At 36.3% G+C, this 23215-nt stretch overlaps 1 protein-coding gene across 1 annotated transcript; it reads left to right on the top strand.

Annotated features, from left to right (window-relative positions):
- The first annotated feature begins 9085 nt into the window (after positions 1–9085).
- Positions 9086–17015, top strand: LOC133689325 (acid phosphatase 1-like). Its single transcript, XM_062109141.1, has 4 exons — positions 9086–9216; positions 9308–9630; positions 9715–9927; positions 16540–17015. Exons 2-4 carry the CDS (start codon positions 9353–9355, stop codon positions 16715–16717), a joined length of 669 nt encoding a protein of 222 aa, XP_061965125.1. The 5' UTR covers positions 9086–9216; positions 9308–9352; the 3' UTR covers positions 16718–17015.
- Positions 17016–23215: the final 6200 nt, after the last annotated feature.

Genomic DNA, 23215 nt, shown 5'->3' with positions numbered 1-23215 from the left:
CTTTTAGGCCTAATTCTGGAAGATTTAACAATCTAATAAGTGATATTATAGCTTTCTACTACTTGTAGAATCACTTAGAAAAATTTAAGTTCGATCTAACGGTTAGACCCCCTGTTATTTTAGTTTTAAAGAGCTAACCTAGCCTGACATGACCAGGCCTTCTCTTGGACCTAGACCTATCTCGTTGGTCCATAAAAACATATGTTAGGCCATCCACATAGTTTTTCTATGTCAGATCCCTATCTAGTAGTTTCAAATCCTTGCTTTGATACTTTAGATTTTTAAGTTTCTGCAAGCCCGACTGTATAAGTCTCCATATGTGAGTAGTCACCTTTTGTCGATAAAAAGTTTGTGTGCCTCATTTGACTTTTATGATGGAGTTACTTGTAGTTCAGCCTTGGAGTAGTGAGTCCTCTTACCCTCCATGCATTCAACGTGATTATGGACTCGAGAATCGGCTTAGTTTACACATACAACTCAACAATAGAGTTTGATTTCAATGGCGAGGTTGAAGAAATTTCAATGAAGTGTCAACAACTAGACTTGGCAATCTTGTTTCCTTTGGAAGCAATAACATTGATCATGTTCATTCTAGTTACCATTGAAAGGTTGTTGGAAGTTCTTTCTTGAAGGGAAGAGATGAGAGGTATAGATGTCCCTATTAAAGTCGCTAGAAATCTTTGTCGCTAATTGTTCTTGTTTTGTTTTTTCTTTTCATTTTTTTCTTCTTAGTTTGTTAATTTCTTGCTAAAACTCAACAATTTGCAAGTGAAGAAGATGAGTCTCATTATGTATCTAAGTTTTAGTGGCATGTCTTTTGTTATTTAGGTTTAGGTTTAGAGCTAATTAAGGTTTAGTCTCCCCTCTTCCCCCCCTTTTTTTTCTTCCTCTTCTTTTATCTTGGATGTTGTATAACTTATTAATAGTAGCAGTTTATTCTCCGGCGATGCCAAATACTTTTGGTTGATGGAATTTTTATAAATAAAATCCTTGAGAAAACATGAAGTTTGCTCAACACTTCTGCTTAGTCTTCAACACAATTTTTTTTTCTTTTTTGAGATAGTTTTCTATTTCAGCATGGGAATTTAGTAACCGAATATCAAGCCTAATGGCAATGTAATTTAATGTGTGGTGTACTCCTGAGATTTTTTCCTAAAGAACTGTTAGCTTTATTTATTTTCAATCTATTTGTTCATGGATTATGCAGAGTACAACCAATCTAGATCCTCTGGGATGGCAGCTAGTTATTCCCAGTGTGCATGGTCGTGCAGTCTTGCGTTATTTCTTTTGGTTGACCTCCTGCAAGGTTTATGCTACCATTAGACTATTCATGTTTTTCCTACAAGCCAACTAATCGATGAAGAGTTGGGAATAATTCATATCCATAGAGAATAAAACTAGCATGTTATCATCAGGTTTTTTTTTTCCCTCTTTATCATCAATTGCTGTTGTTAATTAAGCTCACTGCTAAGACTTTTGATGTATGAACAAATTATTGTTAATTAAGCTCACTGCTAAGACTTTTGATGTATGAACAAATTATCAGATGCTATTCTAGCTATTATACCAACTGATATAGAAGCAAGCTATCAGTTGCTGCCGAAAACCTACAATAATAGCTGTGAGCAAATTTATTTTTTATATATCCAGTAAATCATTGCATCTTTGTTGTAAACATAACAATCTTTTCTGTATGTTGGCTGCTCCACTATAGATCTATAATACTTTTCTATGGGCAATTCATCATGGATTTCACTATTAGGGTTTTCACTTCAAGAGTAAGAGGATGCTTCTACATCAGCTTTTAATTAATGTAGCTTAACCCAAGGAATGGAAATCAAAGAACAAAGAATACAAGTCTGGTCTGAACCTAAGACATTCTTGTCGAAAATCAAAGCTTGTTATTATTTTTGTTTTCCATTTGACTGGATATATATGCATAACTATATTTTTCTTGACGATATATACTCCATCTATGTCCACTCTGAATATATAGTCAGGCAAACTGTGTGGCACAGCCACGGCAAAATTTCAGATAGAACAGGCTAAATCTTAAGTTTCCATGGTCAATTTGCACTCTAATCACTGGACCTTCTATTCTTAAGAACATTATCCTTGCTTGTTTAAAACAGGATAATCATATTTGTTTGTTTTGATTTGGACAGCTATTTAACTGCTTCGCTGAAGACAGGAATGGTTTTTGAACAGCTGAATTGCACGAAACAATTTTCCTACGCTGTGTTCTGTCATTCTCAGTAGTTCAAGAAGCGTTCTACTGCTCTCATGATGAGCCAGCTCCAGCACCCTCTGATCTCCTGAAAGAGAAAATAAGCTTAATAGCACCGGCTGTGTGGATGCAGATTGCAGCCCCTTCCACTACACGCTTCGGTGGCAGCAGCGCTGAGGTACCATTCCATATGATATATTAAAATATCCAACACCTAAGGAAAATAAATAAATAGAAAGCTAAAGAGCAATGGGATGATTGTGATAAGGTAGCATTGCAGACTCCCATTGGTGCAGTTTCTGTCATTTGACGACTCATGCATGTGAGTGGGCTGGATGACTTTAGGCACCGTACGTCTTCTATTATATATTTATATCTTCTAGCAACCAAATTTCTATGCTGGATTATATATATATATATATATATATATATATATATATATATATATATATATATATAGATTATAATCTTAATATGGGATTTCATGATGGATTCCACTAATCCAATAACTCAATTAGATATATTCTTGGTCTTTTGTCGGTAAACCCTTTCTAGTAGGATTTTAAACAAAATACAAAAAACTTTAAGAATATCGTAATTCTGATATGGAATTTCAAGATGGCCCCTTGATTCATGTGTTTAATTTTTAATTTTAACACGACCCCTTATAAACAGGTTATTAGCAGTTGGTCAGATGAATTCACAATCTTTTACACACACACACACACAAATATATATATATATATATATATATTTCTTTTTAAACTTAAACACATGATGTAAAACCCGGTATCTGACTCGAGAAATAACTTAAACCACATGGTCACCAAGAAAGCTTATATTAATTTTTTTTTAATAAAATAATTTTTTTTGTTTTTTTTAATTTTTATCGAGTTTGACCGAATCAATTAATCACTGAAAACTAGTTAATTTAACCCAACTCAAGTCAAGTTCTTTAACATGAGTTTCGAAATTAACATGCTATATTGACTTAGATTTAACAACTATGATTATATATACATTACCCATGCGATGCTATAGTTTTTTAAAGATATTTTATATATTTGAACACCTCATTTTACTAATTAGATATATTCTATATACAGTGAACAATTTATATTATAAAAGAATTATTTTAAATTAAAAAATTAAGGATAAAATTTATACATATTGAGCTGGTGTCATAAATTTAATTTAATTTATAAATATAATATTTTTTAGTTAATAGTATAAAGTTTTTCTTGAAATTTTTTAATTTAAATTAAATTCCATTACTATTTTACAATTAGATTTTTTTAATCAATATAAAACATTATGATGGCTATTATGAATTATAGTTTTGATTTTCTTTTTCTAAAACAAAATCATAATGTTAATGTATTTTCATTTAGAAAAAAATACCTTTTATTTTCAACACATTTTTCAATTATTTATTGAGAGAAGCGAGAATAAATAACTAGGTATAACTAAATGTGGTGATAACACAACCCATTAAAAACAAAAACGAAAAACTAATAGGGTTGAGTTTTTCATTGAAGACCAAGACATGTTCTAATACAGTCTTTTTGCAATAATTTATTAGTTATTATTGTATTGATAAAGGACTAATCAGTCTTTTAACTTTTTAAAACATAATAAAATAATTAAATTACCTTTCAAAACAACAATAATAAAATTTAAACTAGTGTCTATGGTTTTTTTTGTATTTTCACTTTTTAAAGTATAGTAAAATAACAAAAGTAAAATTAAAAGCAAAATTTCTTTAACTCGCGTCCATTAATTGTTTCGTATTTTTAGCCTATTTTTTTGTTATATTATAGTTGAATGAGGTACAATTTGACAATTTAATAAATATAAATATTATTTTAAAAAATTATTGTTGTTGCATGTGTTGCAAATATCAACATGTGGGTTGTGATCGTGCCATTCGGGCAACACACGAGGGCGATTAAGCTGTCAAAAGATGGATTCTAAAGCAACATTCGAATTGTCTCGGCAACTTTTCCATCCTTGAGTAGTGAATGTGGCCAATTGACTTTCAGTAGGATGCTTACGAGTTTCGTTTTTTTTTCTCTCTCTTTTTCTTTTTTCTCTCTTTTTTCTTTGATTTTTGCATCTAACGCTTCATTTTTTCTTCTTTAAAAATTTGGTCCTTATTCTTTTTTTTACTATTTTTTTTAAAAAATAATTTCTAAAATTAGAGTTTTTTTTTTAAATTTCATCCTCTAATTTTTTCATCTATTAGATTTGGTTTTTATTCTTTTTATTACTATTTATTTTATGAGATAATTTTTAAATTAATTTTTTTTAGGATTTCAACCTTCTTTAATTTTTTTCCTATCAGACTTGATCATCATTCTTTTTGTTGCTATTTTTTTTTTACTTTGACAAATTTTTTAAATTGGTATTTTTTTTATTTCATCCTTTAACATTAAGTTGGTTAGGAATTGAGCTTATTGATTGAGCTTATGTTTAACATTTCACGGGTTGCAAGTTTTGGAGATTCACCCAGATTTAGGAGATTCATTCAGGTTTGTTTTTTTCCCTTTTTTTAAACTCATATTTTTTCAGTTTTATCCTTCAACATTTATTTAATTAAAGATTGGGCTGCGTTATTTTTTTATTTGCTTTCTATAGGGTTTTTTTTCTGATTTTAAAAATTACTCGGATCATCTCAGGTCTTTTTATTTTTCATTCTTTGTTAAATTCAAATTTTTAAAAGAAATTTTGTACATCATGATATTTTGCTTGGTTTACTTTCTAAGTCGTTGCTTTATCAGTGTGTGTGACCTCTTTTGGTATCGTTGTACAATCTTTCATGGTGGCTGTTGAACCGTCTTGGCAGACTCTTTGTTGGTGGCTGGGCAGTGTCCACAACAAAGCAATGATGAGTATCTAACAAACTTTTCCTTTTTTTTTTCCTTCCAAATATGATTTGACAGCTTATTTTTATAGTTAATTATCGTTATTTTTTGTTCTCTTTACTTATTGCCGACATTTTTTTAAATTATATTTATTAAGTTATCTAAGTTTATTACACTCTCGGTCAAGCAATGACCAAGTATTATATCTTTCTTGTTTTTTTTTAAAAAAGAATGTTAGTGTTGCCTTTATGTTAAGTAAATTTTGATGGAACCCATTGCATTACGTTAGCCACATGTTTGTGTGTGTGTGTGTGTGTATAATTTGTTGGGTAGGCGCTAGCAATCTATGCTGTAGTTATTGGTGAGGTCAAGGTTGTCAAACTCGCGAGTTAACTTGTAAAATCAAATGATTTTACGAGTTAACTTGTATATACCATGTACAATCGGGTTAGAAACTCGAAAACCAGCAAACTCGGTCAAACTCGGTTAACTTGGTCCGAGTTTACGAGTTTGACAAACTCTTCAACTCTCCGTGTATTTGTTAGTTGACAAACTCTTCAACTCTTTGTTGATCTCTGTGTCCATTTCAAACAAAAGAAAAACACCTAGGCTTGGAGGTCCAAAGAAGATCACTGGAAGCAACATGGTTCTAGCTACGAGAGGCGACGATGCATCGTGCCATGCTGCGTGCATCGAGGTTGTTTAAAACCCTCAACATCAAGTCCCTACCAAGCAGATCTAATGGGTCTTGAGTTATTACTTGCAAGGAGAGTGAGAAGATACAACAGAGGGTGGTGAGTGGAGTCAGGGGAGAGAAGATGAGAGAGTGCATAAAGGGCAATTGATTTCGATAATGATGCTACAAATTTCTTGATCAAATGGTTAGTAGCTGAAGTATCTCTTGTGGCAACGGTGAGTAATACTGCAAAGAAGAAACGCTAGGCTTGTTCGCTAATTGCTGCTAAACATTTAAAGTTATTCCATTTGGTTGATAAATTCAGAGGTGGTGATGTTGGTTATGAATTGTGAAAGATAAGGTTTTATGTTTTCTTTGTTGTCGTGTTGTGAGATTGGAATTCTGCCCAATCAAAGTGATTTACATTGCTTCGTGAATAAAAAAACATCAATTAAGAAGGAAAGACAGAAGAAAAATACCGTGGAATGACTTTGTGAGTAAAGTCATAGAAATTGATCCTTAATTATTTTTTAAGTTTTAATTAATTATTTTAATTGTTTTAATGTATTAATATTAAAAATAAATTTTAAAAAATAAAAAAATATATTATTTTAATACATTTCAAAGTTAAAAACACTTTAAAAAACAAGATTTATCATATTATTAAACAATTGCTAAGCCCCACACTAAGTTATTAACTTATTATTTACTACTTAACTTAAATTATTAATATATAATTAATTAAAATATTTTACATATGATTTTACTATTTAAATTTACCATCTGAGTTTATATTGTATATATTCCGTGTGATTTTATATTGTATATATATTCCGTGTGATGTTAAAAAAATATTTTTGACACCTTCGGTGGGATGATGGCTACTGGAACTTGTAGTCTGATGCGGAGATTTCTGCAAAGTAGTTTATTGAAGGATTGTTTTTCAAGGTGTTCGCCAATGGCCTCTGTAGCCACTACTTGGAAACAAAACCCACCTACTTCTACTTTCATGAATTTCCACTTCGTGACGTAGTTTTCATAATATATGATTTCACATAATCTGCCATTCGGTCACCTCTAAAAGCTACCAATGTCTCCTCTGAATCTTGGTTAGGTCTCCACAGGTGAGCAAAAGGAAGGAATTTCGTTTGTGTCAACTGTTAGTAAATCTCTGAACTCTTGAATGACACGAGACTCTGGTTTTATAAAAGCTATTCAGCTGAGCGAACACAGGCCATGTTTTCGTGCACGACACCATTGCTGGTTTTCTCAAAAGGTATTGTTATTTGTCAAGTCCTTCTCAATCTGAGGCCACGTAGTAGTGGATATGGATCATCATCATCATCAAATGCCATTGACTCACTGGTCAATGTATATTCTCATGCTCTGAACTTGTGACGGTTCCATGGCAGTTGATTACCCTTCCAATCTGGTGGCGCAATTGGGGCCAGAACGACCCTGCCCTTTTCCTCCTCATTACCAAAATCTGTCTGCTCTCTGACATCAACCGCATCCACATGCTTCCTACTTAGGTCTTTCTTCACGTTGTCTTTTTCTTTCTTTTTCTATTTTTACATATTATCACTTTTTCTAAAAAGAAATATCACAGTTTATAAAAGTCTAAAATGCGATACTTATATCTTATCGCTACTCAGATCACTTTCATGAAACAATATTAAATGTGCAGGGAAGAGAAAATATTTCGATGACATCAGAATTCTAATTATAATATTATTAATATCACCAATAAAATAAATCTAACATATTAAGAAAGATCACCGATAATTACCGGAGTATATTATACTTAATATCTAAAAATGATGGAAGATATATAATTTTTAGTGGTGTTATTTTCAGTACTGTATTATCTATCAATTGCAAGTTTAAATAAATTTTGTTTGCTTTCCACTACAAACCTAGGAAGCAAGACTAGACAAGATGAAGCTTCTTTGAAATGCGCATTGGTCCCAATGAAATGACTATGAAAATTCCAAGGCTTATGCTGGCATTTTCTTTGCGGGGCAGATATATTCAAGTGTCATACTATTCATAATAACAATGGTTTTTACCCTATTGGCAGAAGTTTTCCATTATATATATATATATATATATATATATATATATATATATATATAAAACTGCATTTATATTCATTTATTAAAAAAAAAGGTTAGAAAATTGAAGTTCTACTCCTTTAGATTGAGAAATACATAAATTCAAAAACAAATTATTAATTTGTCTGCTCAGGGCACTGTGATCTGTGATCATCTGATGATCTGTCGGCTCAGGGCACTGTGTCTGGGGCTGAACATCCCAGATTCCGAGTCCCCTTGTGCATGTTCATGGCAGGCTGGGAAGTCACCCCGAACTTTCTTTGTAATTCTTGTAGTTTTAGATTTATTGGAAGGTTCAATTAACCTTCTACCAGGAAAATAAGATATTAGCCCTTCATCATTTCTTAAAGCACTATTTTTCTCCATCTTCAATTTGAACCAGTGCTGGTATTTGATTAGGACACCCAACATGAAATTATCAAATTGAAATTGTACTAGTAGTCCTAGTACTTATCTTTAAAAACCTGTTTGTTTTTGTGTTTTAAAAATATTTTTAAAAAAATTTTAATTTTTTTTGTTTTAAATTAATTTCTTCAATATTCTTACAAACAATCGTACAAGTATAAAAAATAATAAAACATATTATTTTAATAAATTTTTAAATAAAAATATTTTAAAAAACAACCACCATGATTCCAATATTAAAATTATTCAAGAATGAATGTTTCTTTGTAATCTTGAATCATAATGTAGTATCTATGACTCGACAAATATTCCTACCTTTATTGGTTCAAAATCATACATGACTTGTCAAAAGAAAGAAATATACAAATGCATGGTTTAGTTTCTATCGATATTCCTTGTTCTTCCTCCAAAACCAAAGTGTAAAGCTAAACTTTAATTATTCAGATTTGAGAGTCTCCTTTACTCCGAGAACAAGTCAAGCCGCATGACAACAAGAGTGAATTTTGTTTTTGTATTTTAAAAGTATTTTTTAAAAATTAAAATTTATTTATTTTATTTAAAATTAATTTTTTTATGTATTATATTAAAAGTAATTTTAAAAAAATAAAAAAATAAAGCCAGCCATCTCAAATAAACAGCTGGAGCCGAGTCAAATCAGGTAGGCAACAAAGACCTTTCCAGTTTCCATCACTCATTTCTCAGCAGTTTCCACGAGGAAAGGACGCCTGAGAAATAATATTAAACCTCTTCCTTACGTTATTACTTCCCATCAGTCAAATGTCATCATCTTTGTGATACTCTAATTTTCTAACCCCGTCAATTCTTTTCACGTTTACCATAAATATACCCTCACGTTTCCTCTCTTTACGTAGCCATAATTTCCCTCATCCTGCCTGACTGTGTTTTGGTTGCAAGGCCACCTCATCATAGGTTACCATCTTTATTTTCAAGTACGTAAGCTAGGATCACTATAATGTGACAAATCTCCTCATTAAATGGTATTTATTTTTGTGGCTGGCAGTTTTTTTCAAAGGAAACTGGGGTTAGGGCTTATCCGCGAGGCGGCATGACACCAAAAGGCGCTTCCTATTACCTGAGCTGGAGGTTGGCTGTGGAGGCTAACAATGTGCGTGCGTGGCGCACGGTCCCTTCTCAATGCTTGAGGTACGTTGAAGCTTACATGCGTGGAGGACAGTATGACAGGGACCTTGACTTGATTGTTGACCAAGTTTTGAGTTATATTAATGAGATAGATCCCTCCAACGATGGCATGGATGCTTGGATCCTAGATGTTGACGACACCTGCATCTCTAATCTCCTCTACTACAGGGAAAAGAGATATGGGTATGTGTGCATGGTCCTATATATTATTTGTCCATTGGTATATATACGTTTATTAATCAATGGTGTTTGTGTTCTGTCCTGTAGGTGTGACCCATTCGATAAAGCTGGTTTCAAGGCATGGGCATTAAAGGGAGGATGCCAAGCAATTCCTGCTGTTCTTGGATTGTTTAACAACCTGGTTCAAAATGGTTTTAAAGTATTCCTGATCACTGGAAGGGACCAGGAAACACTTGGCCAAGTCACTAGTGATAATCTGCATGATCAGGGCTTCATCGGCTATGAGCGACTAATCTTGAAGTAAGATGATATAATTAACCACACACTACGAAACGTCCAGGTCGGAAAAATCTACGTAGTAAATATATTTTCAATGAGGCAAATGATTAACCTGAGTGGATAGTTCTCTCTAGACTTGAACATAACATGTATTCTCCTTCAAAATGATTACTAAATCGGAAATCACGTGGAAGGATACCTGATATACATTGATTTGAGAACACAGTGTTAAATAATATTTATCTAGTCTTATTTATTAAGGATATAATAATATTTTCAGTTTAACCTATATATAATTTCTTTATATTTAGGTTAACTTAAGCACTCATAATAAATAGAATATTGAGAATTCTCTAGCCTCCTTTTATGTTTGATATGAATTACTTTAACATGGTATCAGAGTCTGGTTAGTTGAACCCTTGTCTTGCTAATTTTATGGAACTCACTGCCCCTGTAGAAATCATGTTCACTAATGTCAGAGTCACTGCTAGTATCAAAATTGTTATCATCATCCACTTCATTCCCTATAGGATGTTCCAGCACACTTAATGCATTCATTTGAAGCTTAACTTCATATCTATTTTTCAAAACATCAAACATGGGTTGTTTGACCTATTAAAAGATGGAGGATGAAGATCAAGTTCTGTGCTTGAGGCTGAAGAGTTAATATCTGAACATTTATTTTGAATTCTTCAGCTTATGCAATTTGGTATTTCTGTTCTGTCTTTGCAATTGTTTTGGTATTTCATCTTCTCTTCAGTTTTTGCAATTTGATATTTGTGTTCAGTTTCTGCAAAAAAAATAAAATTTTGGAGTGATATTTTGTCTTCCGCTTCTGTAAAATCTGGTATTTTGACATTCCTTCAGCTTCTGCAATTTGGTATTTCTGTTTTGTCTCTGCAATTGTTTTGGTATTTCTTCTTCTCTTCAGTTTCTACAATTTGGTATTTGCGTTCAGTTTCTGCAATGTTTTTTGGAGTGATATTTTGTCTTCCGCTTCTGTAAAATCTGGTATTTCGACATTCCTTCAGCTTCTGCAATTTGGTATTTCTGTTATGTCTCTGCAATTATTTTGGTATTTCGTCTTCTCTTCAGTTTCTGCAATTTGGTATTTGCGTTCAGTTTCTGCAATGTTTTTTGGAGTGATATTTTGTCTTCCGCTTCTGTAAAATCTGGTATTTTGACATTCCTTCAGCTTCTGCAATTTGGTATTTCTGTTATGTCTCTACAATTATTTTGGTATTTCGTCTTCTCTTCAGTTTCTGCAATTTGGTATTTGCGTTCAGTTTCTGTAATGTTTTTTGGAGTGATATTGTCTTCCGCTTCTGCAAAATCTGGTATTTCGACATTCCTTCAACTTCTGCAATTTGGTATTTCTGTTCTGTCTCTGTAATTGTTTTGGTATTTCTGTTTTGTCTCTGCAATTGTTTTGGTATTTCATCTTCTCTTCAGCTTCTGCAATTTGGTATTTGCGTTCAGTTTCTGCAATTTTTTTTGGAGTGATATTTTATCTTTCGCTTCTGCAAAATCTGGTATTTCGACTTTCCTTCAGCTTCTGCCATGACATCTACTACCAAATAGATTGTTTGGTTATGTTGGTTACTTGCTGATATGAGAGTTTTCTTTTCTTATCCTGCTCCTATGTATTGTGACAACCAGAGTTATATTCAGATTGCTCACAACTTGGTTTTCATGAGCGAACTAAGCACATTGAGATCGATTGTCATCTTACTTGTCATCATCTCAAGCATGGCACCATTACTTTGCCTTTGGTTCATTCTTCCTTGCAGATTGCAAATTTCTTCACCAAGACGCATTTCATCTCTCGTTTTTGTTTTTTAGTTGGAAAACTCTCGATACTTGTAGCTGTCGCATCGTGAGTTTGAGGGGAGATGTTATCTAGTCTTATTTATTAAGGGTAGAATAGTATTTTCAGTTTAACCTATATATAATTCCTTTATATTTAGGTTAACTTAAGCACTCATAATAAACAGATTATTGAGAATTCTCTAGCCTTCTTTTATGTTTGATATGAATTACTTTAACACGTAGCATACCAGGCTTCCTCGCCATATTTCCTCTCAATGATCACGTCTTTTAAAACTGCTTGGTTGCTATTATTTGTAGTGTTGACTTTGCAGTTGATATGTTAAAGTTAATATCATGCCAATTAACCGTGTATATTTTCGGATGCCATTCGAATCAACATCATGTTGGGTATACGACCAAAGTCCCATATTGGCTAGAAGTGGAAAGGATCATGGGTATATAAGGATGGATAAATATCTCCATTGGTATGAGGCCTTTTGGGTATAGCCCAAGAGCAAATCCATGAGGGCTTAGGCCCAAAGTGGACAATATCATACCAATGTGGAGATAGGTGGTGTCCATAGTCCTTACAACTGGTATCAGAGCCAGACCCCAAAGTTAGCCATGATGGATGAATCCTCGGAATGCCGAACGAAGATGGTGGGCCCCCAATCACGATGTAATCCATGGATCAGCTCTATTGGATAGGCGGTGTGCTCCCTTCATGGACGTGTCCTGATCGCAACACGGTGAAGATGAGTTGACCTAAAAAGAGCAAACTCTCAAGTCAGGTAGTGCTCTCCGGATGCTTTATGGACGTGTCCTGACCCCAACACGGTGAAGTAGAGAATGAAGAATCCTGGTTGGTAGAGAGTGGACATATGAATGATCGGTTTGAGGGGAGGCTCGGTGGTCCTTTGTTCGAGGGGAGGATTGTTGGGTATATACCAAAGTCCCATATTGGCTAGAAGTGGGGAGGATCATGGGTATATAAGGATGGATAAATATCTTCATTGGTATGAGGCCTTTTGGGTATAGCCCAAGAGCAAATCCATGAGGGCTTAGGCCCAAAGTGGATAATATCATACCAATGTGGAGATAGGTGGTGTCCATAGTCCCTACAATTGGTATCAGAGCATATGGTTTAAGTGGTGTTTGATATTGCTCAAAAATGAAAGTTGTCAAAATTGTGTTTTGACCATACCACTGTGTAGAGGAGGAAGAGACGAAGCCACTGTTGAAAACCGTATTGAAATCGGACGTCAGCATCGTCCTTAAGCGCCGTCAGGCGTCGGTGATGAGACTGCCCACGCGCGCCACGCGTCTTCTCCACCCGGATAAGCCGACCGGACCCGGATAAGGATGACATCATCATGTCGCAAGCATACACAGTCAACATGTCATGTCAGCGTCCAGTCAGCAGACACGTCAGCATAGTGGGACCCACTTGCCACGTCACTAGCCACGAGCCGAGCCATTTTGGAGTCGAGCCGCAAGCCGAGGGATAAGATTCTATGCAGCAAAGTCTACGTGCAACCAGATCTAAGATTGAATCTGGGCCGTTTATCAGGCCAGAATTGTTTTGATCAAATCTTAGCCGTCTGAAATACGATTTGGACGATTTTAGACTTGTTTCCAGCTAATTTAATCATTCTGGATACAATGGTACGGTCAAATCGTTGAGATTTGAGACCGAAAGTGGTGGTGGTGAATTATTAAAGAGAGATTGCCCGATCAGGAGGCATCTGATGGTCTTCATGGTGGTCGATGAAGATGAAGAAGAAGGTGCATATGTTTACCTAGTTACATGTGCTAGACTGCTAAGTGGAGAGAATTTTAACTGCCTTGAGGGAAGGCAAAATTGGGTCACTCTGGACACCCAATCATGTGGACAATTTGAGGTGAAGAGTGGAAATTGACGAAGACCAATCTTGACGAATCTAAGCACTGGTAGTCTCGCCAGATATTGAGAAATCATGTATTAAACCAGTATATTCCAGATCACTTGTAAAGGAAAGCCGCAACAAAGCTAGCAAATGGTTGTATATATGAAAGACAGTACGATGGATAGATATGGCCTGAGAAGTTCTGTCTAGGAGATTGGGTTTTAAGCGGGACCAGTGTGACCCCTCCAATCTTTCCTGAGAACTTGCTTAGTGGAAGGATTATCCATACGGTACTATTTTCGTATATATAGCAGTTTGTAATGAAACAGTTGAAGACTAGTAGGATGACGACACAAGGGAACAGTTAGGTTCCGAAGGATCAAAGATCTGATGGAGTGGTGATTTCTCTAAAGAAGTTAGATTCGGTGACTGTAATTTCTCGAGGGGAGAATTGATGAAGACCCTGATAATGGAAGAGAAATACAGCAAGGGGATAAAGATTGGCACCCTATTTTGACTTGAACATGTGTTGTGATAGGATGAGCTGCTGTCAAACATAAGCAAGGAATAGGGAAAAATCTGGAGAACAGAAATTGCACGAGGGCACACGGAGATTGTGCAGGAGTACCTGTAGGATCCAACGAGGTACTGTAATGAGACAATAGGTGCAAGAAGAAGAAGTGTTCCCAGATGAAGCTTAGAGCAGAGACTGTTAAAGTTTGTACAACAGGAAGTCTCTTATGCTCTTAATGAAGATAATAGGCGAAGACCTTTCCAATGCATGCAAGGATGGAAAGAGAGCTGTTGTAGAGGCACCTAATTGAGGGGGTGCAAACACCTGTGATAAAAGACGACCGCCTATGATGAAAGGCGAAGAAACCAAAGAGAGTTGGTGTAGGTGGAGTTGTCAAGCAGAAAGGCATAGAAGCTCTAAACATAGAAATCAAGGTGGAGGATTGCGATGAGTATACCACAAGTTTCTCTTTCAATGTGATTAGTGGCAATTATCTCTTCCATAGTGCACATGGTGGTAGAGAATTCTGGAGCCACTTTGAAGCATCTCAGTTGAAGGAGGATGCAACCACCTATGAAAGGTGAAGACACCTTAGATGGAAGGTGTATGAGGGTTATGATAGGAACCCGAATCAGACCATCTTATGACAACAGGCGAAGACACCGTAGAGAAGATGTGAGGGCCTTGATATAAGCCCTAGTTCAGACCGCCGCATGACGACGAACGGAGACACCTAAGGAGAAGGCGTGTGGGCCACGATATGAAGCCCAGTTCAGAATGCCCCAAAGCCAATGTAATGGCTAGATATGAGTGGACATGTGTATAGCCAATGAAGTGGCTATGATGAGTATGAAGAAAAATGCAGGATTGACTTTCATGGATATTGCCCCCATGCTAAAGATCAATGAGCTAGAAGATATTTGCCTTGGACAATAAGTGTGTGACTTGTGGAGCATTAAGACGCGGCTGCTATGAAGGAGCAGAGGGCATGTGCAGGTTTCGGAACGAATTAACTCTTGTCAAGGTGGTGAGCTCGGTAATGACATTGTAATACTCAGAGTATGAAGACAGATATAGATCAACCTTTAATGGGCTACCCCCATGATTAAAGGTGGAGAGCTACCTGGACTCTTATGACTAAGAGCGAGAGACTCACGGAGAAGTAAGGCGTGGTTCCTAGGGTGGAATAGAGGGCAGGCGCAACTCCTGGATGAGTAGACTCTTGGAAGAGTGGTGAGCTCGTGATCATATTGAGATACTCAGATAATGACTGTCGCACTTGGAAATAGAAATTTCCGTTTGAGGGGGTGTTGTAAGCCTTGATGTAAGGCTTGATGAATCATTCCGGACCGAGCATGGTTGATACACTCGAAGGGGAATGTAGTGTGTCCTAGAGACAAGTGTTAACACTCTTCAGATGTGAAGTGGCAGACCATCTGGTTGTAGTGATTCTTTTGTGTGAGAAAAGGTGTGCTTTGGTAACTCTGGTGATTGAAAGGTTTGGCGAGTACCTGTGAACTCAGCCACAGATGCTCTCAGAATGGTAAGCTTGGAAGAGCTGCAAAATGCAAGCCTGTGCTGAAGAAGCAAGAGGACAATTGCTCATATAAATGTCAAAGGGGGTGATTGTTGGGATTTGTCATTATTGGGCAGCCTACCCTAAGGAGTAGGGTTACCATTTGTCAATGGTAGTTGCACCCACCATTGACAAATGTATCAACCCATGTGCAGCTGCTGTTGTTGAAGAAGAGGAATCACCATACTTGCCTATTTATAGGCATACGTGAGAGAGAAAAATGTAAGAGAGGGGTGAGAATGTGAATAGTGTAAAGAGAAAGTGAAGGGTTGCAATAGTAGCAGCCTTGCTGCCATTGCAGCAGCTGCAAGTGCAATAAGAGAGCTGGAGTAGAGTTTGAGTGAAGTGATCATCCTCCTCCATGTATTTGTTTTGTATCCTTTTTCTAATCTCTAATAAAATGGACTCTCTCCCATGGATGTAGGCGGTTTTGCCGAACCACGTTAAATATTGTGTCAGTGTGCTTTAGCCTTCATATAAACAAATATCAGTATACCACTGGTCTGCGCATGAAGAGTCGGAATCCCCAACACATCAATGCAAGGAAGCACCTGTTCCATCAGAATCATAGGCTAGGAAACCTCTTAATTAGCTCAATCTACAGTCAAGAAGCCTATCCAACTTGGAAAAGGAAACTAGGCCCACCACCACCTAATGCCAAAAACTTGCCTTTCCAAGAGAAGTTGCGTGGATGAGCCTTGGATGTTCAAATTCCATGTCGGCAGGATTGAATGGGAAACAGATGTGTGCATGATTGAATGTCAGCATAATACAGAGTAATAACCCTGTTTAAATGGCTCATGATATACCCGAGATTCCTAATCCTTTTGTTGTCTCAATCTCCACAGGACGGCAGGGTTCAAAGGACAAAGCGCTTTGGCATACAAGTCAGAAATGAGAAGGCGATTAGAAAAGGAAGGTTACAGGATATGGGGGAACGTTGGTGACCAATGGAGTGATCTGCAAGGAGAGTGTTTGGGAAACCGCACTTTCAAGCTACCAAATCCAATGTATTTTGTTCCCTGAGATTCAGTGGAATTCTAGTTGCAGTGAGTTGTCTCTGGAAATGATCACGAGACAAGACTTGTAGCATTATTATTATGTTCGCAAATGAAACTAAACATAATCAAGTCAAATAAATGGCACAAGATTTTAGCAAATGAAGTTACTTGTATTAGCCTCTGAGCAGTATTTGAACAAAGATTAGTGCTTCGTTTGATTTCTGGTATTTTGTTGAAGAAGAAGAAGAAGAATATGATAGAAGAAATAAAGCTTGAATGTGCAGAGAAGTTTAATGAAGAAGTTCTGTATATTTTTCTTATTATTTTTCAATTCTGTAGCCTTGCTTTTATACTTAATTCATGTAACTGATTCCTTTATTTTAGGAATCAAGATCATCTCACGCAAAACTGATTTACAATCAGTTTTGTAACAGTAAAAACAGAAAAACAGAAATAACGGTTTTAACTGCCTTCTTAACTGTTTTAACAGAATTTCTGCAACTTCTTCATCCTTCTTGCTGCAGTCTTCTTCATCGATTTTTATCAACAGTAATCAGCTTAGCTTTCAACAGCCTCTCCTAAGCTGTTTACTGATTTAACTCCAAGATCCAGTCTTAATTTCTTAAATCTGTCTTTGGGTAATGCCTTTGTGAAGATGTCTGCAAGTTGTTCTTCACTTCTGCAGAACTTGACATCAATTACTCCTTCTTGCAGAGCCTCTCTTATAAAGTGATACTTTCTGTTTATGTGTCTTGTTCTCTGATGAAAAACTGGATTCTTGGCCATCGAAATTGCTGACATGTTATCACAGAACAAGGGTGTTGCTTCAGCTTGCATTTCCCCAAAATCATCAAGCACAAACCGTAGCCAAATGGCCTGAACAGTTGCTTCAGATGCTGAGACATACTCAGCTTCTGCAGTTGACAATGCTACTGTGTTTTGTTTTACAGAAGACCAGGAGAATGCTCCACTTCCAAAACTGAATGCATAGCCCGAAGTACTCCTGCTATCATCTTCACTTCCTGCCCAATCTGCATCACAAAATCCAATGAGAGTTGCTGATTGCTCCCTCACATATTCAATCCCATAACTGAGAGTTCCTTGCACATATCTTAGAACTCTTTTTGCAGCTCCCATGTGAATCTTGGTAGGTCCAGTCATGAACCTTGATAATAAACTTGCAGCATACATTAGATCAGGTCTTGTAGCTGTCAAATATAGTAGACTTCCTACTATTCTTCTATAAAGACTTTCATCAGCCAACTCACTTCCATCTTTCTTCTTCAGTTTCTCTCCAGTGGCCAGGGGAATGGAAACTGGTTTGCAATCATCAAGTCCAAACTTACTGAGCAGAGATTTGGCATATTTCCCTTGATGAATAAACACTCCTTGATTGGTTTGCAATATCCCCATGCCAAGAAAATGGTGAAGAAGTCCAAGATCAGACATCTCATATCTCTGCATCATTTCCCTTTTGAATTCATTGAGAAGCCTCTCACTGCTGCCAGTGTACACTATGTCATCAACATAGATTGAAACTATGATCAAATTTCCTTCCATGTCTGATCTTGTATATAGAGTAGCTTCACTTCCACTCCTTTTAAAATTGCACATAGAGAGATATGTATCAATCTCACTATACCAGGCTCTCGGTGCCTGTTTTAATCCATACAAAGCCTTTTTTAGTTTGTAAACTTTGTGTCCTGCATTCTTTACTTCAAACCCTTCAGGCTGCTCAACATATACTTCTTCTTCAAGTACACCATTTAGGAATGCTGACTTGACATCCAATTGAAACAACTTCCATCCCTTCTGTGCTGCAAGTGCAATGAGAGTTCGAATTGTATCTAACCTTGCTACTGGTGCAAAGGTTTCATTGTAATCAATTCCAGATTTCTGTGCATAACCCTTTGCTACAAGTCGAGCCTTGTGTTTCTGAACTGATCCATCAAGATGAAGCTTGGTTTTGTACACCCATTTCACTCCTATAACAGGTTTATCACTTGGTCTTTCCACTAATTCCCAAGTATTGTTCTTCTCTATCACTTCCAATTCTTCCTTCATAGCCTCCTGCCAGGCTTTATCCCCAGCAGCCTCTTGATAATTCTCGGGTTCTATGATGCACATGTGACACCTTGCATATATGTCTTCCAAGGTCTTCAGTTTCACTGGAGTAGAGCTTGGTAAAGATTGTTGACTGTTAACACTATCAATCTTCTCGGCTAACTCTTCAACTATAGGATTTTGATTGCAATGTTCAACATTGTCGGGTTGAATTTCAGAAGTGTGTTCCTCAAGATTCTCACCTTCAATTATACCTCCTTCATGATTGAAGGACAAGTGGATTTGGTTCATCAGTTTTCCCTTCCAATTCCACGCTTTATCTTCACTGAAAATCACACTTCTTGAGAGAACAATCTTCTTAGTTTTCAGATCATATATCCTATACCCTTTTTCACAGCTGCCATATCCAACAAACACTCCCTTTCCAGCTTTGCTATCCCATTTCTGCCTTAGTGATGCTGGGATATGTGTGTAACACAAGCAACCGAACACCTTCAAATGCTTGACTCCTGGCTTCCTTCCCGTGAAGGCTTCAAAAGGAGTCTTTTCTGCAACAGATGTTGTATAACATCTGTTCTGTATATACACAGCTGTATTAACAGCTTCTGCCCAGAAGGTTACTGGCATTCCTTTCTCTATCAGCATAGATCTCCCCATCTCACAAATTGTTCTGTTTCTCCTTTCTGCAACTCCATTCTGTTGAGGGGAGTATGCAACTGTTAATTGCCTCTCCATTCCTTGCTTCTCACAGAACTCTTCAAATTCTTTAGAAGTATATTCTCCTCCTCTGTCACTTCTTAGCTTCTTCAATTTGTGTCCACTTTGCAGCTCAACGAATGCTTTGAATTTCTTGAATAGATTCAGTGCACCAGATTTATTTCTGAGAAAGTATACCCAGCACATTCTTGAGTAATCATCAATGAATGTGATGAAGTATCTGTTTCCTCCTACAGAGTCATTCTGCATTGGTCCACACAGATCAGTGTGGATCAATTCCAGTGGATTGCTTGCTCTCCACACTTGCTCTTTGATGAATTTCTCCCTGTGATGTTTGCCTGATGCACAGCCTGCACAAACATCTTCTACTTCAGTCAGAGCAGGAAGTCCACACACCATCTCTTTCTGCTGCATCTTCTTCATGCTGGCAAAGTTCAAGTGTCCAAGTCTCCTATGCCATATCCAGGAATCCTCAGTCACTGAAGCTTTCCTTGCTGCAGGTGTAATACTTTCAAGTGAAAGTGGAAAGCATCGATTTCCTCCCATGATTACTATTGCTATAACATTGTTGAGGCTTTCATCATCAAATATTACTGTCTTGTTACCTCCAAACAGAATGTAATAGCCATGCTCCATCATCTGCCCTACACTTAGTAAGTTTTCATCCAATCCGGGAACAAGCAACACTTCTTTTATGTATCTCTTCCCATGCTGAGTTTCCACAACCAATGTAACTTTTCCAGTAGCTTGTACAAGGTCTCCTGAGCCCATCTTCACTTTGCATGTTACTGATCTATCAATGTTGATTAATTCAGATTCTTGAGAAGTCATGTGATTGCTGCAGGCACTATCCACAAACCATATCTTTTTGTCTTGCAAACTTGCAGCATGGCAAGCATAGAACATGGTTCCAGTGATGACTCCTTCTTCTTTAGCATAATTTGCAAGTTGTTTGTGATTCTGACTTTCACAATCTTTTGTAATATGGCCAAACCGATTGCATCTTCCACATCTTGGTTTTCCTTTGTGCCTGCACAATCCAAAATGATGTTTTTGACAAACTTGACACTGTGGTTTTTCTCCTGCTTGACTGCTCCCACCACTAGTGTTATTCCAGTTTGAGTTGCTGTAATTCAGAGTTCTGTTTGGATTCCAGTTTGATCCCCTCCTGTCTTGTGGTTGCCATTTTTGTGTAGGTCTGCCTTGGAAACTCTTGTGAGAATTGTAAGCTTGATTGTTTCCAATTTTAAAACTGCTAAAGGCTTTTTCTGTTCCTCTTAGCTTATCCCTTTCATCATGCAGATCCTCCCTCTTATCATATACTTTAACAGAAGCAATGACTTCTTCTGCTCTTAGAACTTCAAGATCACGTGTCTCTTCAATTATAGACACAATGGATTTATATCTTCTGCTTAAACTCATTAATAATTTCTGCACAATTCTGTTTTCTGATACATCTTCACCTAATGATTTTAGGTTGTTTATAGTTGCAAAGAATTTAGCTAGGTAACCATCTAAGCTTTCACTTTCTGTCATTCTCAAATATTCAAAGTCTGCTCTTACTCCTTGAAGTTTCACAGCTCTAACCTTTTTATCTCCTCTGAATTCTCTGCTCAAGATGTCCCATGCTCCTTTTGCAGTTTTCTCATTTCTTATACGTGGGAATAGATCATCTGTTAATGCTCCTTGTATGAGGCTTAAAGCCTTTGCATTCTTGATTTTTTCTTCTCTGGATGCCGTGGATGCATGCAATATAATTTGATCAGCCTCACTCTCTTCATCGCCTGATCCTCCTGCAATCTCAGGTGCTTGATGAGACTTTATTCCATCTTCAACTACTTCCCATAGATCGAGTGCTATGAGGACAGTTTCCATTTTTACAGCCCAAAAATCATAATTCGTGCCATTGAACTGTGGAGTTCTTAAGTCTCCTCCAGCTGAGCTTGATCCTACCATTTTTGAGTAATTAACAGTTTAATCAATCTCTTTTTTTTTTCACAGTCTACGCCCCTCTCAGGAATCAGTTTGTAGCTCTGATACCACGTTTGATTTCTGGTATTTTGTTGAAGAAGAAGAAGAAGAATATGATAGAAGAAATAAAGCTTGAATGTGCAGAGAAGTTTAATGAAGAAGTTCTGTATATTTTTCTTATTATTTTTCAATTCTGTAGCCTTGCTTTTATACTTAATTCATGTAACTGATTCCTTTATTTTAGGAATCAAGATCATCTCACGCAAAACTGATTTACAATCAGTTTTGTAACAGTAAAAACAGAAAAACGGAAATAACGGTTTTAACTGCCTTTTTAACTGTTTTAACAGAATTTCTGCAACTTCTTCATCCTTCTTGCTGCAGTCTTCTTCATCGATTTTTATCAACAGTAATCAGCTTAGCTTTCAACAGTATTAGCCTCTGAGCAGTATTTGAACAAAGATTAGTGCTTCATAAATGATCAAACGTAATCATGATGAGAATATTAATCATGTTTTCAGATATTGCAAAAAACCAAAACTAGAAATCCCAGTAAGAAAGCCTAAAACCACAAATATATAAAGGTAAAACAAGCAAACGTGGGGCATGCACTTTGGAATTAAATGAAGTTTTACCTGTCAAAACCAGTTTCGTGTTGAAAACTAAATGCCCTTGTATTTATATGGAGTATATAAATTCTGTATACAATGCCCTTGTATATGGAGTATATAAGGTAAGCTATCCACTAATTATTCTAAGCACAAACCTTTTCCTATCTCAACATTTCGAGCTCCTCTGCTGCCTCCTTGGTGCTCAACATATAGAGAGGCAGAGCGAAAGACTTCCATTGCAAGCCTGGTTTTGATAAGAAAGGAGGAAGACGAAGAGACTGCTGCAGCAAACAGTGATCATCTGAAACATGGACGGGCTCTCAGGTCGAGGAAGAAAGTTGGCTAAAAACGGAGTCGACCTTTTACAACGTCGCAAATAAAACGTGGACGTAGTACCGTTACAAAGCTTCGCTTAAGAGGGAAAATGTTGGATTCATTCAACGAAATTTCGCAGAAAAAAAGGAACATGGCTCGAGGAGGTTTGTTTTTCCTTTTTCTCATACAAGAACAAGAGGGGAGTATAATAGGGTATGGTTATCATCATGGTAATCACTCCACCTGTAATCATGGTAGCCGAGGGCAGTATAATAGGGAGCCAGTCTATGATGGCGCAGAATAAATTCAAGTTGGCAATGGCGCAGGTTTGAGAATTACTAAAACTGGTTCCTGTTGAAGCAAATCAAAAACACTTTGTATGTTTCAGATTGTCAAAAGGCAAGAGGCTATAATTTGCCATTCAAAACTAGTCATTTAAAATATAATTTTTCTTCGGATTTGATATATTATGATGTTTGGGGACCGGTTTCCATTATTTCTACTACTGGAGCAAGATATCATGTCAGCTTTCATGATGATTGTACTAAGTTCTTGTGGGTTTTTCCAATGAAATTTAAATCTGATGATGAAAACATTTTCTTCCGTATCCAAGCTCATGTTGAATGAATGAGAGTATAACACCAAAATCAAATCAATTCAAACAGATTGTGCAGGAGAGGAGAGGAAAAATTTTGTGGCATGTTCGTTAAAATTTAAAATAATTAAAGTTTTTAGGATTGAATTTGAAGATTGAACAAAAACATATACATATACATATATATATATATATATATATATATATATATATAAAAAATTATAGACTAAATTGAACGGGTAAAAAAAAA

The sequence above is a fragment of the Populus nigra genome, chromosome 3 (genome assembly GCF_951802175.1).
Source record: "Populus nigra chromosome 3, ddPopNigr1.1, whole genome shotgun sequence".
Classification (NCBI taxonomy): domain Eukaryota; kingdom Viridiplantae; phylum Streptophyta; class Magnoliopsida; order Malpighiales; family Salicaceae; genus Populus; species Populus nigra.
Note: the sequence above shows the minus strand (reverse complement) of the source record. Positions and strands in the feature narration are given on the sequence as shown.